Raw genomic sequence first — 21,762 nt, 5'->3', positions numbered from 1 at the left:
GAACAGCTACACGTCACCTTTCTAACAATCTTTTTATTCACCTTCTCTGGAAAGACAAACTTGATGTAAGAGGCCATGGTCACATGACCCCAACAGAAAATAGACACATTTAAATCGACCGCCTGCATTCGCTTTACAGGGCACACTTCATCTTTTTTTGCACGTGATGTGATGGAAAAATCCAGGAGAGAGCCGTTCCTGATGCCGTAGGTCTCCCCCACTGCTGCCGCCGTCTCCCTCGCTGCCAATCAAATCCTGTTTGCGTTCTTGTTCAGCCAATCACGACTCTTCAACGTGTATCGGTGCCAAATCGTCCTTGCGCACCAAAAATCATCCAACCACCAACTCCTGTCGGTTCTCTCTCCCCGAGGCGGGGCGCGGCGAGGCGCGGCTGGGGAAGCAGACCGTGTCGCCGCGGCAGCTCAGAGTTTTTAACGGGTTTAACAAACTGCTCGGAGGCGAGACTGAGCGGCGGCTTCTTTTTGTGACACGGAGCACAAAAAGACAGAGAGCAGATTGGCTACAACAGGGTCAAATATGTGATTTTCAGGTCTTCAGAGAAGCGAGTGATCGGTTGAGACTAAAAGCTCCTCTACCACTTTAAGACGGTTTACGAGAAAACATTCCCGGCAGCAGTTGCCATGGCAAAAACATAAATGACATAAATGATTCTTAAGGATCCTCGCTAGCCAATGTTTATCCTAAAGCAGCTGTGGAGGTCTTTTGTGTGGAATGCTGTGGTTAAGAGTACATTTTACCTGTACTTCTCTGCATTCACGTGCACCTTCGGGATTGTGTGCTGGGAATAAATCTCATCTGGAAAAGCCAGTGAAAATGCCAAGAGATGAAGGCTCCTCTAATTAACGAGTGGAAGATTTTCCTCTGCATGGAAGGCCTGTAAAGAGCGAGGCCCTAACCCCAGTATGATGTACAAGAGAGAGACGACTGCAGCCTTCGGCTCATTACACCTCAAGAAGTGGAAGCGAAATCCGAGTTCAGTAGAAGTGAGTTTTGCAAATGGAGCCGGAACGTTCTCTCTGTTCAACGGAATGAGGAGGAATGGCTTTCCTCCCTCCCCTGCCTTCATTAGCCCATCCCCCTCCTTTGAACCCCTGAATCCGGGCCACGACCACAGGCAACTTCTGCAGCTCTTCAACCAGCCATCGGCAAATATAAGCGTCAAAACATCAGCACAGAGGCTGGCAGATCGCAGCCCAGATGCCAGGGTACAGTCTGGATTTGCTGCCCTGCTGAACTGCGTGTGAAACGACTGGACGGAAGGGAAAATCATCTCAATGGCAGTGAGGAAGCGCAGCCAGACCAGTTATTTTGGCCCGAGTGATGCTTTGGAACCAGTGCAAGTCTGCAGTCATCAAGGTTTGCCATGAGCATCAACACAAACGTGTTCACAGCCAGGGTTTTAAGTGGGCCACAGCGTGGTACGCTACCCACGAGATGGCTCCAAGGCCACTTTTTGTTTCTCAACCATCTGATATTCCGCCCGCTGAGGTGGAAATTTACCCCTCTGAATACGAGGAATGCGAGCTTTCAGTTTCACTTACAGGGTGATATTACACAGGTCTGATGGAGAGACACGGTCCTGCCTCGAGCCGCTTCAGAACTGCTGAAACCACCAGCCACATCTGGAACAATGTGTCATCCCGTTACTGCCAAAATAAAAGAAACTAAGTGTCTGACAAACATGTTGTTAGGCGGCTCGCTTATCTCGCTCTGCCGCTGCTGCAGCCCATTAATGTCAGCGAGATCTGGGGAGATGGGAGCACGGAATGGGGGGGTGGGGGGAAGTGTGTGTGTGAAAGGAACAGAGGATTACGAGGGTAACTCGTGCAAATGAGAAAAAGTTAGCAGTGACGTGAGCCAACACAGACACCACATTTAAATAGCCTTAACGGATCCCACCTCAGCATCTGTCTGTGACTTCATCAACCCAACACGAACGACAAGAACTTCCTGCCTCCTACATAAAGGGCTTTTAAAAAAAAAAACGTTTTACAAGTATTATGATGTTCCACATTGAAACTATAACAGTCGGTGAGTGTGGAAAACACGCCTCTCGGACACCTTTAGGCAAAAATCAGCACTGAGCCCACAGAGATTTTTATCTCCAGCGCCGGGTGGAGATAAAGGATATAACGCGAGTGCTAAATTGGGCATGAATAAAGCTTTCTGTTGGCACGGGCCTTTTGTTATCCTCTCCCGAGCAGCTGCGGTGACGAAAGCTGCTTGTAGCTGACGTTACCTCGCAGCCCAACTACACCATCATGGCCCTGCCGTCACCTTACGGGGACCGATGGGGAGAGAATCCCTCGGACTCAGTCAGCATGTGACACGCAGCTCTTGGACCTCAAACGGAGTCCGCTCAGACATGCGAACGCCACAAGGGTGGCGAGAGTGGTCTCACAGGTCCTCAAACTAGGAAATGCATCACTTGAAAACAAGCAGCAGGACAGCACTGCAGAAGCTTTCACTGTCTCCTTGTGCTTCCTGCTCCTCAAAACAAACAGGTTCTGACCACTTTAGGAGAATTCTTGCAGAACATGCCGGTATCATGAATACAGAAGTGGCCGCGGCGTCTCTGGGTGTGGCTAGACTGCCCTGCCCTGTTGCTATTGGTTTAACATAGACCTGGGGGGTTTACGGCCTCTGGGCCCACATCTGCTCTTTGGGTTGTCCTGAGCCCACAAGAGTGAAATTATGGGAACTTAGGACCCAAATAAATGCACAAATACGCAAGGAAAACAATTCCATTTCTTATTTCAAAGGCATGTTAAGCACGTGTGTTTGTTCAAGGGAATACAAGTTTGCTTTTGATTGGTTGATAGAGAGTTGCGTTCAACACTAAACAATGGCCTAAAGCCGATGAAAAGCCATTATAAAGCAACCATGTCCTGCATTATTGTCCATCCAGAACTGTTTGTGAGGCCTGTGAGTGACTAATGTCTCCTGTCTGTCAGTATAAGAGGAAACACACACATCAGGCAGTCTTTCAGATGCTTTTAAGTCAATATATGTTAATTTAGGAAGATTTACTGTCTTTGTTTTCTAATATCGTATCAAACGTGCAGTTTAGATCCCCCACTGCGGGATCTAAATTTAGGCTCCCTATTAGAATGTTTAAATACGCATCTCTGGGAGAGTTAATCCCCTAAATCCTGTGTGAATGGAGCAGCTCTTTTCATTCATAATAAAAGCTTATTACTTTGATTTCACACAGCATGAGGCTTCTCCAACGTCATCAGTAAAACTGAAGAAGAAGCGGAGGAGGAGGAGGTGGAGGAGGAGGGGTTGGGGACTCTGGAAAAAAAATGATCAGAACCCCCGGGACAGAACCAGAACGGAAGCAGTGAGAACCGACCTCCACAATTAGCCGCAAAAACACTAACAGGGCAAAAATTAAAATGAAATAGCCCAGTTTCATCCATGGATTCAACAGCTCAACATCACGCAGTTGCCATGCCAACCTGTTAGCAGACTGCTGCCGGTGCTGCTATGATAAAGCTGGGAAACGCTTCTTAGCTGTCTGCAGTAATGAAGAGCCCCAGCCTGACATTAGCATTCCCGTCCAGAAAGGCGAGCAGCTTCCCAACACTCACCGAGACGTCAAAGAGCTCCTCTGTGTCGTCCAACATGCGGACCCTGACGGTGACGTGCCGACCAGGGGGCATGGCTGGCGGCCGGTGCGCGGGGTCCAGTGTGCTGATGCCAAGAGTCTCCGGCGCTCCGAGACGCTGCCCCGCTCCGAAGGCAATTGGCTCTGGGTCCGGTTCTGCCATGATGAACAGTGACGCTGCGGGGGTGCCGAGAGAGGAATGTCAGGGCGACTTTAGCCAATTAGAAGACAATTAGTATCCAAATGTGACAACTGATTATTGGAAGCAAGGATAAGGAAAAGAAGTGACACAATGGATGAGTGTGAGTTTATTATATCAGTTTAATCACTTTGCATAAAAAACTAGGAAGAAGTATCACAAACTTAGAAAAAAAGTGCAAAGATATTCATGACTTCAGATGACAAATGCAACATTTCTCCTGACCAACAACTCATTAAGGCACAAATAAATGAATAATCAACTAATCAACGAACCACAGTATTGATTCATGGTCACGGGGCAGAGAAAGTGCCTGAATGTTAGTTGCAGGACTGAGGAGACCAGAGGGGACATCTTAGATCACTCCTGTCCCACATCATTAACACATTTCAGTCTAGACAGCCCCCTCACTCATCCACTCAGGTATGATGTCTCGTTGCCAGCCTCATTCCAGCGCGCTGATGTCACTCTGAGTCCTCACTGGGAGGTTCATGGGAGCGCTGGGGCCAGTGGGAAATTGCTCAGCTGCTGCAGAGGTGAAAGCCTGCTGGCAGGAGGAAGCTGAGAGCTGAATAAGGTATTTCAGCAGGAGTGGATAATGTAATCCAGCCGAGTGTGCAGCCCCAAAAGGCCAAGGACAGTGCATACACTCCGATCTGTCTCCGGTGACTCATTTCATTTAGTCGCAGCCTCACTTTTATTATTGATTATGGTATCAAGTTCAGCAACACGGAAGAAAAGGGCGACTGACCTTAAAATCATGAAATCTATTCTCAAACAGAAGAGGTTTTGAGACCAGCTCAGGTCTATCTGGGTGGAGTTTGCATGACCTCCATAACCAGTGTGCGTTTTCCATAAACACAACCGGAAACATGCACATCAGCTTGATTACAGACTCTCAACTGCTGCTGGATGTGTGAGTGTGTGGATGATTGGGACGCGTGTCCTCTGATGGACAGCGGACCTGTTCCTACCTCTCGCCCAGCCACTGCTGCCATTGCTTGGCAGACAATATTTCACCCCAAAAAAATGACAGAGCCATGACCGGAGCCCTGTGGCACACCACAAGAGGGTAAAACTCTTGAAGAGGAGAGGTTACCAGCCATTACAGAGCAACTTGGACTTTTATGGACGCCTTCCCAGACATCCACACTGCCAAATGGGTTTGAACGAGAAGAGTCATCTTTCTTACTCTTAGATTTCCCCACAAGTGTGAGCACCAGGGGAGCGTTTACAGATGAACAGGCTCTCTCTGGCTGATGGGATTTATTCATTTCAAATCGTGACATCTGATCATCACTTCACAGCCCGGATTTCTGCTCAGTCTGTAAATTTGCAGCTCTGGACTTGCACATTGGTGTCAGGTAACCAGACCCTCTTCAAACAAGGCAGCAGTGAAACCCAGGACGGTGAGACGCTGATTGTTTCAGCCAACGAGCAGCAGGATCATTTATGGGTCAGACAAACAAACCAAAAGCAGCCCCCAGTTTTATAGCTGGTCTCCTGTTCCAGAGTCAAGGGTCTGACACAGTGGCCCAGTGTGCACCACCAGCCGGCTCCCAGTAAGTCACCCTTCCTTTCAACCTGTTTGCTTGAAATTCCCCACCAGGGTGTAAGATGGAGCAGTGACTCTCTGGGGCCCTAACAGAGGCTCCTCTGTGTGCTGGGGCACACAGGCCTGCCGCTCCAACACGGCACAGCTGGAATCTCTTAGCGACAGCTGAATGGCCACCGGCCGGGGCTGTTCCAGCCAGGTGGCCCCAGAACAAGACAGGAATTTTATTTTTTTTAAGAAAAAAACAACAAAAAACAGAATTTTCCAGTTTCCCAGCAGACGCTGATACCTGGGTGGGGCAGCCATTGCATGAGTCACTTTAAGTTGGATTTGGGACGCGGTGACATGTGTTTCGTTGGAAAGCTCGAACAGGATCCGTGCATGTTGCAACCCGACCCGGTCTGCAAACGGGCGGAATGATAAGTGAGAGGGCGGTGGAGGAAGGTGAGGTCTTTACCTCCATGCAGACCCACCTCTCGCAGCCGTGCCGGTGCGTTCGCACCAATCATTTCATGTGGGTTATTGGAGCAGGGTGCTGTAATCCCGCAGGACACACCGTGTCGTCCACGCACAACCTGGACTGACAAGTGCAAACCCACGCAAACTAACTGGCAGGCAGAAAATACCCCCCCAATCCCTCGGTGCAAGATTTGATCACGAAAATCGATGCAGCCGCCAAAGCGACTGCGGCGCCTGCACGCGTCAGTGCGAGAAAAAGTGGACGTGCGCGATGGAAACCGTGTTGCATGACCAACAAAACTGGGCATTTTCCGCACGTTATTGCAGTTTTAGATCCAGAGGATCACAGACCAACGCGGCAAAGATCTCCGATGACTTAACCCTAATCTCCTCTAACAAGTTGAATCACTTCCCTTAAGAGAGCAGAGAGAGGGAGAGAGGGCACTTACCCCAGATATGCACGCGTATTCACACGGACGTGTTTCCAAACGTGGAAAAGAGATTTTAAAATCCACCAGAAGCGCCGATGACCGTAGAGAACCCTGACTGGAGTTTTTACATGAGGCTGGAACCGGAGAGGAGGCTTTCCGTGCTCGCCATGGCCGACGACTGAGCGAGTGAGCCGGGTAGGGGGAGAGAAGAAGACGGGATTACAGAGAGGAGAGCGGTGGATCCACTCCCGGTGCCCTGATTCAGACAATGAAGGAGGCGCTGCTGCACCTCCACCTCCTTACAGTGCCCACAAACGGAGAAACACTGACATCTAGAGGCCATTGATTGAACAACAACCAATTTAAAAAGCCCTATAGTTCTTTAGAAAAGAAAAAAAAACTCATTAAAAGTAACAATCTTTCACCAAACAACATAGCAAAATGGACCACAGAAAGAATAAGGTAAAAAAGACAATAAAAGCACATGTTTTAAAATGATAATTTAAATAAAGGCAAAAAAAAGAGTGCCACATGAACTGAAAAGTACCTAATTGGTTTTTAGGCTGACTGCCAATAATGAAAAAATACTTTTGTTCTTATTTATTTATATAAGGAAGTGAAACTGTACTAAAACCACATTTCAGGCAAAGGGTTAAGAATTCTGTCGTTTCATCTTGTGGGGCCCTTGATTATTTTTCGGTTTTAATTGAGGATTGGATAAAAGTCGGCTCCCTCCAAAAACCAATTACATATTCGTCATTTTATCGAACCAGTGGAACCAGATTCATTCGACTCCCACGTTTCGAGTTAATCTGTGCAGTTTATATAATACCCACTAGAGAGCGCTTATAACCTACGCTAAAGAGTGACAGGCTGTCAGAGCCCCACAGGTTAAGAAGTTAAAAAGAAAAAAGAAAAAAAAACACGAAAGAAGAATACATTTTAAAAGTATTATGATGTTATTAGAGTGTGCTGAAATGTATTCTCTCATGATTCATAATGTTCTGATTAGGAAAAGGGAAACTGATGATATCTCAGCCAAATTAATTAACCAGACTAAAAGCCAACAACTACTGCTACTACTATTTCCTTTGCTGGGAGAGGCTCCAGAATCTTCCACGCAACTCAGCAAATGAAAAGAAAAAGAAAAAAAGCCAACAAAATCTATCTAATGCTGATCAGCCGAGGAGAGGCTCCATAACTGGGATCAGTAATAATGACATCGGCATAACCTAAATACAGAATTACACAAAGGCTCACATCTTTATGAATGTTTAGCCTCTTGCAGTGATATCTTTGATGGCATGCATTGACCTGCATGTATCTTTGTGTCGCACGGCCTCATAAAGCAATCACACGCAGAGCTTCATAGATCTGTTTTTACTAACAAGCCTATTGATTTCTGCCTGTGACACAGAGGCAAAGAAAAAATTGGATTTTGGGGCCCGGCGCCACCTCTGCCCCCCTTCTGATTTCACACTGAAGCGTCTCCCATGTTGCTGATTTCCCATGATTTGTAAATGTGTGTTCCTTGTGTTCCGGGTGTCTTCGCTCCTGTAGTGGCCCGAGGCTTTGGCTGAGGCCTCCGCCTCACTCCTTCGTCCATGCAGGTCTATAACTGCGTGCATGGATGTGCGGTAAAAGACAAGGAAATCATTGGAACTGGAATCTCTCACGCTCGCCCACCAGCTCACTGGCGGGAAGAGACATCTCCTACGCCTCAGCACTGTGGGAGTGAATGTGGAGAAATCACACTTGGAGTCTTGGCAGCTTCGTGGTCTCTCCAGAGACCCCGATTTGGAACCGAGGCAAAGATGAACATGTCAGCAAGAGCATGAAAAACCAGGGAGGGCTGCAGCTACAGGGCGAAAACAGGGACGAAACAATGCTGCTGTGGCTTAGTTATGTAAGCAATCAAGAGCTGGTGCCACGGATTTAATGATCTTGGTTCTAGTTACATAATTGTTTACGTTAATTACGTAACTGGTCAACTTCACACTGGTCACACAGAGTATTGAAACACATCTGTAGAGCCACAATAGGTGTTCGTTTGATCCAGCTGAAAGTCAATCATACCGGAGAAGTTCCTGTCGCACTCAGTCCAGTTTGGCCAAGGGTGGAGACCATGTGGACCCCATTTTTAGCCAGAAGCCACCACACCTGGACACAGCTGGGGTCAGGTCCCACTGGACTCAAACAACTGCCACGCCTCGATGATAGGTTATTATTTTGGGCTGGAATATCCCTTGAGGACACAGCAGGGTTCCAGGGTTCAGTCCTAGATGAGTTTTACCTGTGTCTGCAGAAGATGACTTCACATTCAGGAGGTTCATCATGTTGGCCTGTAGTTTATGTTGGTAGTTTTGGAACAGTGATGACCTCAGGTGGATCTACGCAGGTTCAAATAAAGACTGTTGGGCAAACCAACCAGAGTAAAAGGAAAAGGAACTAAAGTCTCCCTGAGGGAAGGAAGCACATCGACATGCTGAAAGGTACAAAGACAAAACCTCTACCTAAACTGTTAAATATCCTTTTAAACAGGGACCACGTTACGTTGCGTTTACTGACACCACATTTCTGTGTCCATACCTTCAGCAGTTGAGCTGCTCTCTGTTTACCACCGAACCTAAACAAATCTGGACTATTTTATTGTCTTTTGAGGAGGAGAACACCAAATCCTTCATCTGCTGAATAAATCCTCGTAATTAGTATCACACACACACACACACACACACACACACACACACACATACACACACACACACACAGACACGCACACACACACACAGACAGACACGCACACACACACACACACACACAGACACACACACACAGACACACACAGACACAGACATACACACACAGACACACACACAGACACACACACATACACACAGACACACACACAAAGACACCCACAGACACACACACACACACACACACACACACACACACACACACACACGGACACAGACACACACACACACAGACACACACACACATACACACACACACAGACACACACACACACAGACACAGACACACATGGACACAGACACACAGACACACAGACACACACAGACACATGGACACATACACACACATGCACACACAAACACACACGGACACACACACACACACACACACGGACACATACACACACACACACAAACACACACGGACAGACAGACAGACAGACAGACACACACACACACGCACGGACACACACACACACACACACACACACACACACACACACACACACACACAGACACACACACACATACACACACACACAGACACACACACACACAGACACAGACACACATGGACACAGACACACAGACACACAGACACACACAGACACATGGACACATACACACACATGCACACACAAACACACACGGACACACACACACACACACACACGGACACATACACACACACACACAAACACACACGGACAGACAGACAGACAGACAGACACACACACACGCACGGACACACACACACACACACACACACACACACACACACACACACACAGCATTCCGTTCCTATCTTTTTTCTGTCTTTGTCTTTGACAGTTTGGGTGAACTCAGCCTTTAATGCCTGTTGCTGAGCGATGGCCTCGTGTGTTCCCAGGAGAGCTTCTGTTACAGCTGCAAATTAGACTGTGAAATTGACAACTCATGTGTTGCCATCCAGTTGCCATGACACCCAGTTATTAGGCCTTCTGGCAGCCCTTGCTGGCCTTAGCTGTTCCCTCCATCACTCTGGTGCACATTGACATTGTTTTGCAGCATAAAGGAGGCTCCCAACATCAGGAGGAACAGGCAGAGCGGGGGGCTGATAGCAGCTGGAACGTCCTTCAGAATAAGACCGCCGAATTAAAATATCTGCAACACAGTTAAAAGCACGTGAACGTGCACAGAATGTGTGATTGCATCAAACGGGCCATTTGGTGAGATTTAAAACACACTGGCAACAATTTGAGGCTTTGGAGCCACTTAACGACAACAAACCATCGATTGCATATCAGTCATAAAGAAAGTGGGCATTTGCAAACTCCTCTTTTCAGATCTTTTTGGGTAGATTTGTCCCATCATTTGTCCCAAACCCACACTATTGATTTCCATATTCCTCCCCATCAATAGCAACGCTTCCTATCACACCTTCCAGCCTTTGTCAGGTGACGCTGAGACTTTAATCCTCCTCTCATCAATGGGACGATGAAATGTTCCTTTCTTTTGGCCTGAGCTGTTGCTGCTGCAGGCCTCTCAAACCTGTCTCCTGGAGTCACGTGCACGGGGCAGACGTGACTGTTTTTGTTGTCACTAATATTCCAGACACCCCAGGGATTACGTGTCTGTGGGAGGTGTGTGGCGGAGGCAGGGGCGTCATGACTCATGCAGCTCCCTTCTTCTTTAATCTTGACATTTGACATCCTGATACGGAGGACCTCAGCTGGAACACGTCTGGGCCGAGCGCAGGCAACAATGAGGCTGCGCTGCATTTAATTCACACACCTCCAGAGAAACCTGCCTTTCAGCTGCTTTCCCACTGGGAATTCTGCACCCCACCAATGCTACGTTGCGTCTCCTGAAAGGCATTCTGAGCCTGCAGCAGCTGAAGAGAAGTGGAACTTCACAGAGATATTTTGAAAACTGTCCAAAAGACAAAGCTGCTCTCACAGACATTAGGCCGACTTCTGCACGAAGTTTGATAATCCATTCTCATTAAAGGCCTTTTATTGGACAACACGGACATTACCGCACACACAAATGATGTCGATGAGTGATAGCAGGGGGATTCTGGCTCCTAATGAGCTCCACTGAGGCCTGTCTCCATCGGGCGCTCTGTCCCACCTCATCAGGTGGATGAAGCACCAGCAGGCTGAAGAGCCTGAAGGTGGAGTTAGTGACACACACTTCTGTTAGGATGTGTTCACTGCTGAGTGCCTACACAGACCTGCGCTAGAAATGAGCAGGGAGGGAAACCAGGGCAGGCTGATAACACCGGAACCCCCTGCTACCAAACCTGGAGGATTTATCAAACATCTACCTCATTTGTACGTTTGTTTCCCTGCAGCTCCATGTGGAGGCCAGACCGGTTTCATCGATTTCTCTATGGCTCAGAATTAAAGGAAAGAAAAGGAGAATCAGAAGGAAAAGAGGATAAACAGGGCCGTCCTTTCATCTGTGTCCAAACAAAGCTAAAACAACAGCTCCTCTTGTTCGTTGTGAAGGGATTCTTGTTGTCTTTGATACTTGGACAGTGAACACACCATCTGCATTGTGATGTGTTCACTGTGTCACAGCTGCCCCGAATCGTGCGGCTTCTGTAAACGCTGATGTTTTCCCTGTCACGGATGTCAGAGTCAGGAGTCACAGCTGAGGGGCAAGAACTGGTTGCTGTCTTCCAGTTCCAGTCAGTCTTTACTAAAATGGTCAACTCCAGGTTGGTTTTTGGTATAAATTCAGGAGAAATTAGCAATTAAAACTTTAAAGGTATTATTCTTGCAATAATAATATATTATAAAATCAAAACTCTCATCTTTGAGCAGGAAAGTCAAAAGAATCATTAAGTGACTGCCAATAAGGACAATATTCTATTATCAACAGAATTATTTAAAACCTAAAATGGTCAGTTTGCATTTTCCAGAGAAAATCTGCATCTGATTAATTCTCTGAGAATTTGAAAGCATATAAAAAACCCAGAGAATCCAAAGTTTATGAATGATACCAAAATAAACATTTAAAAAAAAGCTTCAGTCCAAGTGCTGACGAGGATAAAACACACTTGTGCTCTGAGCCGAGTGTTGAACACACTTTTATTGTCGAGGTGTTAATGAAACAGTGTCACCATCCAGAGAGGGAACAAAGATTAAATGATCACATAAAAAATATAGAAAATCAACAATGAAAATGGTCACACGAGGGGGGAAACCTGGTCCCCACACGGACTGTAGATGCACATTTGAGACAGTGTCCAGATAGATCCAGATGTGTGTGTTTGTAGTCTGTGTGTGTGTGTGTTTGCACCTTTCCACAGCCTGCGTTACTTGCTGTGCAGTTGACACATCAGTGTTGTCAAAGGAGCTGGCACTTTTCAGTACAAAATATTTACATTTACCTTTGCTTATTACCACCAACATCATCATCATCATCTGTTTCCATTTTTCCAAGCTCGTTAAGATCAGGAAAGTGCTCAAGACAAGAAGCATCTTCACGCTAAACGTTCTTGTGTTACTGTCAGAATCTCCTGTCAGAAGAGGAGAAAAAAACAGGATATGTGAAAACATCTGGCGTTTACTTCTGCTTTCCTAGGCAAGACGACAGGAATCCTTTCACAATGGCTGAGGAATAACGGAAAGATCACAGAGGCGCTAACGGGCCACTCCGGCTGAGCCCTCTAGGAAAACCAAACGCTGCCGGTCAGAAAACCGCTGGGACTAATTCACACTTTAGCATGAACACATGGAGAGCCTGATCGGAGGTGCTGTGCTGCTCAACCACAGTAACAAATGAGGAGGGTAAAGAAAAAAATAAATAAGGCGAGAGCGTCTTCCCTTCGGTCGCTCCTCATTTTCTCCTGGGGCAAATTCCTCGTTCAGAATGTATTCATGACCCGCGGGTGGTTATTAATGATCATGCCACCGCTGATTTTATGCTCCGCAGAGTTAGAATCCGTCACGGTCAGCCATGACTTTATCCTCGGTGTAATTGGCATTTGTATGTGTGTGTGTGTGTGTGTGTGTGTGTGACTCTGCTGCAGCTTCCTCTGAGTCGACTGAGGCTCGGCCAGCTTGTGTCGGCCCTGGTGGCTATTGTATATTGCAGGAGGAGCAGCAGGGGTCGTCCTTGTCGGGCTGGGCAGCGTAGTCCATCTGGCGAACGATCTCGGCGAACAGTTCGTCCACCATGGTTTTGCTCTTGGCCGAGGTCTCCATGAACGGGCAGCCCCACTCCTCGGCCAGGGCCTGGCCTTCGCTGGACGACACCTCCCTCTCGCTCTCCAGGTCCACCTTGTTCCCCACCAGGATGACGGGAACCTTCTCGTATCTGAGGACACAAAGCAGCACACGTGAACGCAGCTGGTGAGCTGCTGCATCGAGATCTGTGCTCAGTGTGAAAAACACATTAGTTATTAGCACATTAGCTAAGTACCTTTAAAGGGTTGTTTTTTTTGGGGGGGGGGGTCTCCCTGTTCTTTTATTCACTCTCATCTCATTTCATGTTGCCACAGCTGAGTGTAGGACAATTTACATCAGTCTATTACAGTGTCGAGGAGGGTTTTCCTTCACCGCTGGGTCAGAAAATAGATCCTGCTTATGCAGCCATTCCCAGTAGCCCTGAGCAGAGTCCTGTAAGGTAGCCCTTAATTGTTCCCCAGGCAGACTTCAGACTTTATTCCCACACATAATGATGCCGGTGAGGGGCGGGGGGGGGGGGGGGGGGGGGCGGGGGGCTCATTGAGCAGTAACTGTCAGTTTGGAAATGAGTGACAGGCCCACTGCGGCAGCGCCTAACATGGAATTTTGATGCATGTTCCATTCGTCACCAAAGGAAGGTCACCTGTTGTGAGTGGTGACCTTAAACAGCCTGAAATTCTACTGCACATAACCAGAGGTGAGGAAGAATTTTAACACCCCAATGGCTCTGGTCTATTCAATAAAATACATTACACTATCGCAGCCATTGTGGCCCAGCTGGACAGAATCCGGGTCTCGGCTACACTCAGTATGTGAGTTATTCCAGACGTTGGCCGTCTCCAGCATGTTGTCGGAAACCCGTCTCTATTCTGATATAGGTACTGTCACCATGGATACGCTTTTTAAATGTCTTTAGAGCTTCCCAACTCTCTGCCCGTTCTTTCTGACTGGTTGAAATTCTTCTGTTTGTGGGCAATTTTCTTTCTGTAACTTTCCCGGTTTCCCTGAACACTAAAATTCTGCAAGTCCCTAATGCAAAGGGGATGGATGGATGGATGGATGGATGGATGGATGGATGGATGGATGGATGGATGGATGGGTGGGTGGATGGGTGGGTGGATGGATGGATGGATGGATGGGTGGATGGATGGGTGGGTGGATGGGTGGGTGGGTGGATGGATGGATGGATGATGGGTGGGTGGGTGGATGGATGGATGGATGGATGGATGGATGGATGGGTGGATGGATGGATGGATGGGTGGATGGATGGGTGGGTGGATGGATGGATGATGGGTGGATGGATGGATGGATGGATGGGTGGATGATTAATGGATGGATGGATGATTAATAGATAGATAGATAGATAGATAGATAGATAGATAGATAGATAGTTAGATAGATAGATAGATAGATAGATAGATAGATAGATAGATAGATAGATTGCAGTAAATCTGTTGGAGGTTCCTCCCATAGAGAAACGTGCAGCACCTGCTGTCAGGCTCGAACTGCACGACCCTCCACGCCACCCGCCCCTGTGATGTCGGCAGCCAGGCTAAATCCTGACCTATTAGAGCGCAGGAAATGAGTTCTATGGCTCTGACCCCTGAGGGTGGAAAGTGGTGATAATCCTTTGACTCCCGGAGCTCAACATGTCACTGCGGAATCAGACCCAACGTGGCTACAATTTAAAAAAGAAAGAAAAATCATTTCTCCGATGCAGCTTCACCAATCTATCAAGACTTTTGGTGTTACAAAGACCTCGGCTGACAGTTGGTCGACCTCGGAGAAACCACCGAAGATCAAATACATCAGAGACCTGCAGCGATGCGTAACACCTCCAGTGGTTAGCAACAGGCATTTCGTTCCTCCTCATTATGTGTAGATAACACTCCGCAACATCTGGATGGCTTGTCGGAGCAGTTTGAATGTCTCTCCACAGCATCACGGTCATGCACATCATCATCATCTGTTGTACATCATCTGTTGCCCTCAGTTTATGAAATATACATGCTTGTAAATTATTAACACATGAAAATCCTTAATATGACGGCTATGGTAACAGGTACACAGTTTCTCCCAGGTCGGCAGCTTTGCAGCATTAAATGAGCCTGTAGCTGCAGAGAATAGAGACGAGACTTTCACGAGCTCATGAATGCATCATCCAGACTGGACTTCCCTCAGCCATCCTCTTCTGTTCCGGGATCAGCTCTCCAGCCAAGGGGAACAAGTGGGATTTAAAAGACAATCTTTAAGGTCGCTCGGCGTGTAACTGGGAGTGTGATTTTTCCATTATTTTTTTTTACTATCATCATTTTACACAATTCTGTGTGAGAAGTCGCTCCCTCTGCTCCTCTACCCCGACATCCCAGCAGTGTTCCGCTCCAAATACCTGCATTCCTGGTGGCAATAAAAACAACAAGGGCCTCATTTTTCTATTTAAGGCCACAACTTGCGGCAGAAAACCTAAAGTCCCGTTTCCAATTTTGCTGAACACCCTAAACACAACTTTACATTTATAGCCATAAACCACAGGGGGCTCAGCGTTTAGTCGGGAGCTTAACCCACTTGGGTGAAAGGTCACCGCAGGGTGGTTGCTTTTCAAATTCTTGAGGTGAATCTCATCACTAGCAGGATGCCTGGGGAAAAAAAGCCTAGAATATCTTTCTTCATATATTGTTTCAGTCCAGCCTTGCCTTAAATGCTGCTTCCTCCAGAAGAAAGGAGCCCTCCCTGAGAGTAATGGATGAAACCAAGCTTCTCAAAGCAAATACTGCACCACTGTGAGGAATGTGGACTTTTCATCAGCAGATTAAATGCCTTGTCTCCTCAAACAGGTCTGAAGCTGAAAGAGTGCTTCCCTTTGCTGATATTTGGAAAAACCAAGATCAAAAGAAACCCAGACTGTAACCTGCCAACAGACACTGGCTGTTTACAGGGGAGACGGGGCGGCTTTTAATCCGCAGTGAGCGCACGTTCCTGTTTGCGTTTCCCTGTTTGCTAACCTGCTGTGTGTGTTTGCTCATGTTGCCTGACCCACAAGAACCATTGCCATCAGATGGATCTGAATGTTTTCTGGAGCTAGAGCATCTTACATAGAAAAGTATTATTGGCGCATCAAAAATAAAGTTCCAGTCAAGTCACACCAAATGTAATTTTTATCCCTTTTAAACAAAAGGAGGGATTTAACAGCTCTAAACAGTTTATGTGGCTCATTTGGGCTTCATGGTAACAAAAGTGCAGCACAAAGACATCTGCTACCAAAGGAGAAGTCTATATATAGTCATAATAACGGAGGAGGCCGGCAGTCCCGGGAGGTGCGAGACACTAACTGCCTCAGATACCGGAGCTCCCAGGGCCTCGGCGTGAAGGGCGGCGTCGACCGCGCCGGTCTGGACCTGACGGTGACTGATGTTAGGAAACACGTCGTGTCCCCAACGCGGAACAGACGGCGGTTCCAATGCCAGCCTCAGCGAGTCTGGTTGTGTTTGTGCCTCTTGCGTCACAGTCACAAACAACTTGTCATGTTGTCGCCTTTAGCTGCGACATGAGCTTGGCGGCGCTCACCTTCCCGCAAATGTCCAGACAGACGACAATGCATGATGCATCCGCTCACTCAGGTCAGGCTGATGGACGGAGGAAGCCGGCAGCCTGGTGTCTGGATGAAGACCAGCTGTGTGCTGGTCTCCTCCCAGAGGCCCTTTAGAGGAGAGGGTCTCCAGCCCAAAATAGGCTGAGTCAGAACGCGCCGCTCTTCAGGCGGAGTCACCACCAAAAATGACAGTGTGTATACAGGCTGCGCACCAGCCCTATTCAGAAGAAAATGCCGGAATGTTCTGCTCTGCTGCCCCACAATAATGTGAATAAACCTGAATTTAAAGCTGTATATCATCCGAGGATCAGGATCCAATTACGCTCCCTGTAATAAATATAAACAATACTAGTCAGAGTAAGGATTAATGCTAATAGCATAAAGAAAATTAAAAACTGCAAAACAAATTCAATAAACTTTGACTGTAGATAATTTATAATTGAGAATAACCAAAGCTAAACAAACACTAACTATAAAAATGCAATATACTGTAGATAATTAAAGTAATTTGAATATTAGTGTAACAAACAAGGAGCTTAGCAGCTTATGAGCTTATTGTCTCATTTTTTTTTTTTTTTACATAAAGAGCTTATTGTGATTAATATTATTGTCAGATTTTGGTCAAAACTGAACTAAATGTGAAACAAATGTTGAGGAGCCGAGTGATTTTGCTTCTTCACTCAGACTGTTTGTTGGGCCACCTTTTTGTTACAAAATAAGTTATATGAACAATTTATGATATCAACCCAGAAAATGTTCATTTAAATCATTGGCTCTCCTGGCTTCTTGACACATTAGGGATCATAATAAAAGAGCAGAAATCAACCATGGCCAAGTTTGAGATGTGTAACGTACAATAGGGCTTATTAATTCAGACAATTCACCTTAACGACAAACCAGCGAGGTCAAAAACATGATTTCCGCTGAAGTGGAACTCATTATGTTTAGTCCCCACCCACGTCCCTGGTGTGTTGTTAATTGCGGCTGAAGTGAGCCTTGATGGGTTTCCCAGTGGACACAGGCAGGTCGTGACGAGATCAGCTCGTCTCTGCTGCAGACAGAAGGCAGCAAAAAATGCTGCTGGACCTCTGACACACAGCAGCTCTGAGCAAAGGCAGGTGTGGTGGCAGCACAGGGACAATAGTGGGCCTGCTGACCCTGCCCCCCTCATGTCCGCTCACCCTCCCCATTCACCAAGAGTGGACACACGAAGCTGCTCCTCAGTGGAGAGAAACATATAATAATATTAGACCCGGCAGTCAGACCCAGTCCAGAGAAATTAGCTTTAAGGGACTGTGTGAAGGAGTAAGACAATAGCTAGTATAGAGCACTTTTGTGCTTGTATTTCACTCATCTAGTTTAAATTTTAATTGCTCTTTCAGCTGCCGCACAGCAACTGTTCCGACCTCTAGTCTGGAGTCAAGGATCTCCTTTGGATAACATCATTTCCCATTCTGCCGATTGATCAATATTGGTTTTCTGTGTTTTTTTTTGCCTTGAGCAAAGACCTGCTAAGGAGCAGGTTACCATGGCGATATGCCCCAGAATGAACTGATCTGCCCTTGCAGTACTGGAAAACCAGAGTTTAACCTGATGACGCCTCAGTAACCACTAATCCTGCTTTAGACTGCAGGCCTGTGCCCAACAAGATGCCATGTATGAAAAAAAATTAAATTCTGCTTTAATAAGAGAAGATAAGATGGCTCCATTTTGATAGATATGAGCAGCGCTGCCATACCAAAGATGTCATGTTTTGCAGGTAGCTTGGGTTGGTCAACAAAACACACTGACGATTTTACAGTTTACTTATTGATACCCGATCCATGCTTGTGTGGGTTAGATGTCAACGTGTTAATCTCTGTTTGGGGCACTTAAAATGAAGATTCTACTAAAGATTGAGGCAGGGCCCCCTCCATGAGCATTACAGTAGCCCAGAATGGGCATGAACAAAACCGTGCACGTTTCATTTATTTTTCAGCACCTATTTCTGAGTACATCTAAAACACTAACTCTTGGGCAGTTGTAGAAAATTAGATTTGGTTCCTCAGCAGCCACTGTAGCTTTTTGGATGCTCTTCAGAAAAGACTGATTGATAACAAATGGGAAACGGAGATAAACCCTTTTTGAATATTACCAGTTTCGAAACATTTCTGTGCATGTTTTTGTGCAAACAAGCCCCTAAATGTAAACATGTGTAGGAGCTTGTGAGAATTCTGTCCCTTCAATGATGTTTTCCCACCAGCATCACAGCAGCATTCGCTGTGAGAGCTCATACATGCATATGTACATTTACCTGCCAACAAACTCACCTTAATGTGCAAAAAACTAGCACACGCTATGGGCACAGACCCCCCCCCCCCACAAGTAGGGGGAAAATGTGTTGGCCTCATTCTTTCATGGGTGGCTAGAGATTTATGGCATTGTTTATAAAGACCTACAGTGTTGAAACAGCCTGAATCCAATCAGGTGACTACAGGCAACTAATAAAAGATTTTAAGTATAATAGTTCAACAGCGCCACAGCAAAACACACCAATGAGGCATGAAATGAACGCACTGTCCTTATGCTGTGCATTATCTGAAGTAATTAGCTGTGTAATTTAACACGTGCGAGCTGGAAGATGCTGCATATGGGTCTCTGATACTGCTGGACGACCTGAAACACATCCGCTTGCACCAACAATGGCTGAGGGACACACACAGGTTTGCCAGCACACTGCAGCACAGGGAGGCAGCTATCACGTAGGCTGGAGTCAGCACTGGCGGGAGCACAGGCATCCGTGACGTAATCTATTCAGGACCCCCCGGTGGGTTTCACCACATCGGCTCCTGTGTGGATGGAAGTAGATGGCTGAGAAAGCCAACAGCTCACCTCTGTTGTAATCAATCGTCACCTCACCCAGGTGACCTCATATCTGAATCATCCTGTGCTCAGACATCACACAGTTTCAATTGAGCCACCTCCGGCAGCCCATTAAATTAAAAAGCGGCTTCTACTGAGCATGACCGAGGCTTAGGGTCCCCCCCCCCACCACCACCACCCCTGACAGTTTTTGGAGCGGTGTCTCTGCAGAGCCGGTTGCAGAGCTGGAGAGCAGCAGCACAACACAGACGGCGTCTCGGATGTTATGACTGGGAGACGGTGCTGATGTCTGGAGTGGAAGGCTGCAAAGTGTGCAGAAACCCTGACTAGATCAGAGGAAGACTTTAAGAGACGGTACGGCTGCAGCGGCAGTACTGTGGGGAGACCTGCTACACCAAGAGAGAACGGAGCTGGTGCATAAATGCTCTCCTCTCTGATAGATGCAGAGCATTAGGGCTGTAAGAACAGGCCTACAGGACAACCCCCTGATGAAGAGGCTCCACACACACACGCACACACACACACACACAGAGACACACACACCAACCTTTTCACCCTTATGATCTGATCCCTCATTGGCTTTATGTCCTGGAAGCTTTGCTGGTTGACGAGGCTGTAGACCAGTATGAATCCCTGTCCGTTTTTGATGTAAAGGTCCCGCATGGAGGCGAACTGTTCGGTCCCGGCGGTGTCGAGGATTTCCAGCACCGAGGGCGAGGAGTCCACCTCGATCTCCTTGCGGTAGAAATCCTCTATGGTGGGGTCGTACTTCTCAATGAACGTCCCGGTGACAAACTGCACAGTTAGGGCGGACTTGCCGACCCCACCGCTGCCCAGGACCACCACTTTATACTCGCGCATCGTTGATCCGATCCAGCCGTCAGGTATCACTCTCCGCGCGTCATTGAAATCAAAACCAAGCGTCCCCCCGTGGATCACGCTCACCAAGCGTGTCCCATTTTCCCCGGCTTGTCAATAATAAAGTCTTGCTGGCCGCTTGCTCAGCTATGGCAGAGCACAAAGACACGGTGCTCCAAGATGGATTTCATCGTAGAACTCCCCCCATGCAGGCCAGCAGACTCTGATACGCGCATCCAAGGACTGCAACAGTCCGAAACGTGCACAGGGGGGATGGAAGCATGGGCCGCTGATGTTGGGCGTGCAGGTTTTCATCTGCTTAACTCACCCTTCTCTGTGCTTCATTTAAAAGACGACAAAGTTGCTCCATGGAGGACGCTGGGAAAACGCTGGGCTCGCTCCTACAGCCAAGAGCTGGAGGCCGCTTTCGGACAGCGGCCCGAGGGCGAAGTGTTCCCACACTTCATTAACGAACTTGGGTCTCTTTGTCTGTCTTTCACCATATCTGGCGCGTCCCCGTCTCCCCTTCGCTCTCCGGGGCAAACCCAGCCGCCATACTCTCGGGTGGAGACCCACGGTCGCCGCGTTACCAGCTGGTCCCCGCTCGGCTTCCGTACAGACGAGGAAGAGGAGAGGGGGGTGGGAAAAATCTGCGTCCAGGCCCTTCCTCTTCCTCAGATGGATGTGTGAACGGTCCAACGGCAGTCTGGGATGCGTGTGAGCGTCACCAATGGGTGGAAGGAAGCCTCCCCGCGGCGCCCGGTCGAACTCAGCGGTTACGTTTCCGTTCATGTGGTAAAATTCACATCATTCAGTTGCCCTGGTGACATAAAAGGAAAGCTCATCCAATCACAAGGTCGCCTCGCGGACGTGAGTCGAAGGGAGGGGTTGGGGGGGAATGGGAACTGGATGCTGTTGCTATGGCAACGCAGCATATTTGAGTGGCCAGAAATTGAGTAACATTACATTAGATGCCAAGATGCAGCGAGGCAGGATAACACTTTTCTGTTTTTAGATATTTTTACCAGGCCACTGCTTTTAATTTCACTACATAATTATAATTGAACTGTCAGACAAATAAAAGCATTCGTTTTCACAGAGGCTCATTCAGCTGTACCCACCAAAACTGAATCTATTCCCAAGTTTAACACAATATTTTCTTCTGACGACATTGCACCAGGGAATCGTACTCTAACACCATTTACTATGAACACAAATGAGTTATACATGCACTCAAAAAACAA

General features: G+C 47.4%; 2 protein-coding genes across 3 annotated transcripts in view; both read right to left on the bottom strand.

Annotated features, from left to right (window-relative positions):
- Window positions 1–6,553, bottom strand: part of LOC101078966 (FERM, ARHGEF and pleckstrin domain-containing protein 1) — a 34,117-nt gene extending 27,564 nt beyond the window's left edge. The window contains exons 1-2 of one of the 2 annotated variants that reach the window (XM_029844400.1): window positions 6,294–6,553; window positions 3,615–3,808 (exon numbers count right to left, since the gene is read on the bottom strand). In XM_029844400.1, coding sequence (XP_029700260.1) covers window positions 3,615–3,794 — 180 coding nt within the window. In that variant the 5' untranslated portion in view covers window positions 3,795–3,808; window positions 6,294–6,553. The remainder of the gene's footprint in view (window positions 1–3,614; window positions 3,809–6,293) is intronic. The other variant, XM_029844391.1, reaches the window with a different exon arrangement.
- A 5,531-nt stretch (window positions 6,554–12,084) lies between these two features.
- Window positions 12,085–21,250, bottom strand: rap2aa (RAP2A, member of RAS oncogene family a). Its single transcript, XM_003961823.3, has 2 exons — window positions 20,208–21,250; window positions 12,085–13,339 (listed from the first exon to the last, which is right to left on the bottom strand). The coding sequence occupies exons 1-2, from the start codon at window positions 20,519–20,521 to the stop codon at window positions 13,102–13,104; spliced, it is 552 nt and encodes a 183-aa protein (XP_003961872.1). The 5' UTR covers window positions 20,522–21,250; the 3' UTR covers window positions 12,085–13,101.
- Window positions 21,251–21,762: the final 512 nt, after the last annotated feature.

This window comes from Takifugu rubripes, chromosome 1, assembly GCF_901000725.2.
Source record: "Takifugu rubripes chromosome 1, fTakRub1.2, whole genome shotgun sequence".
Classification (NCBI taxonomy): Eukaryota; Metazoa; Chordata; class Actinopteri; order Tetraodontiformes; family Tetraodontidae; genus Takifugu; species Takifugu rubripes.
Note: the sequence above shows the minus strand (reverse complement) of the source record. Positions and strands in the feature narration are given on the sequence as shown.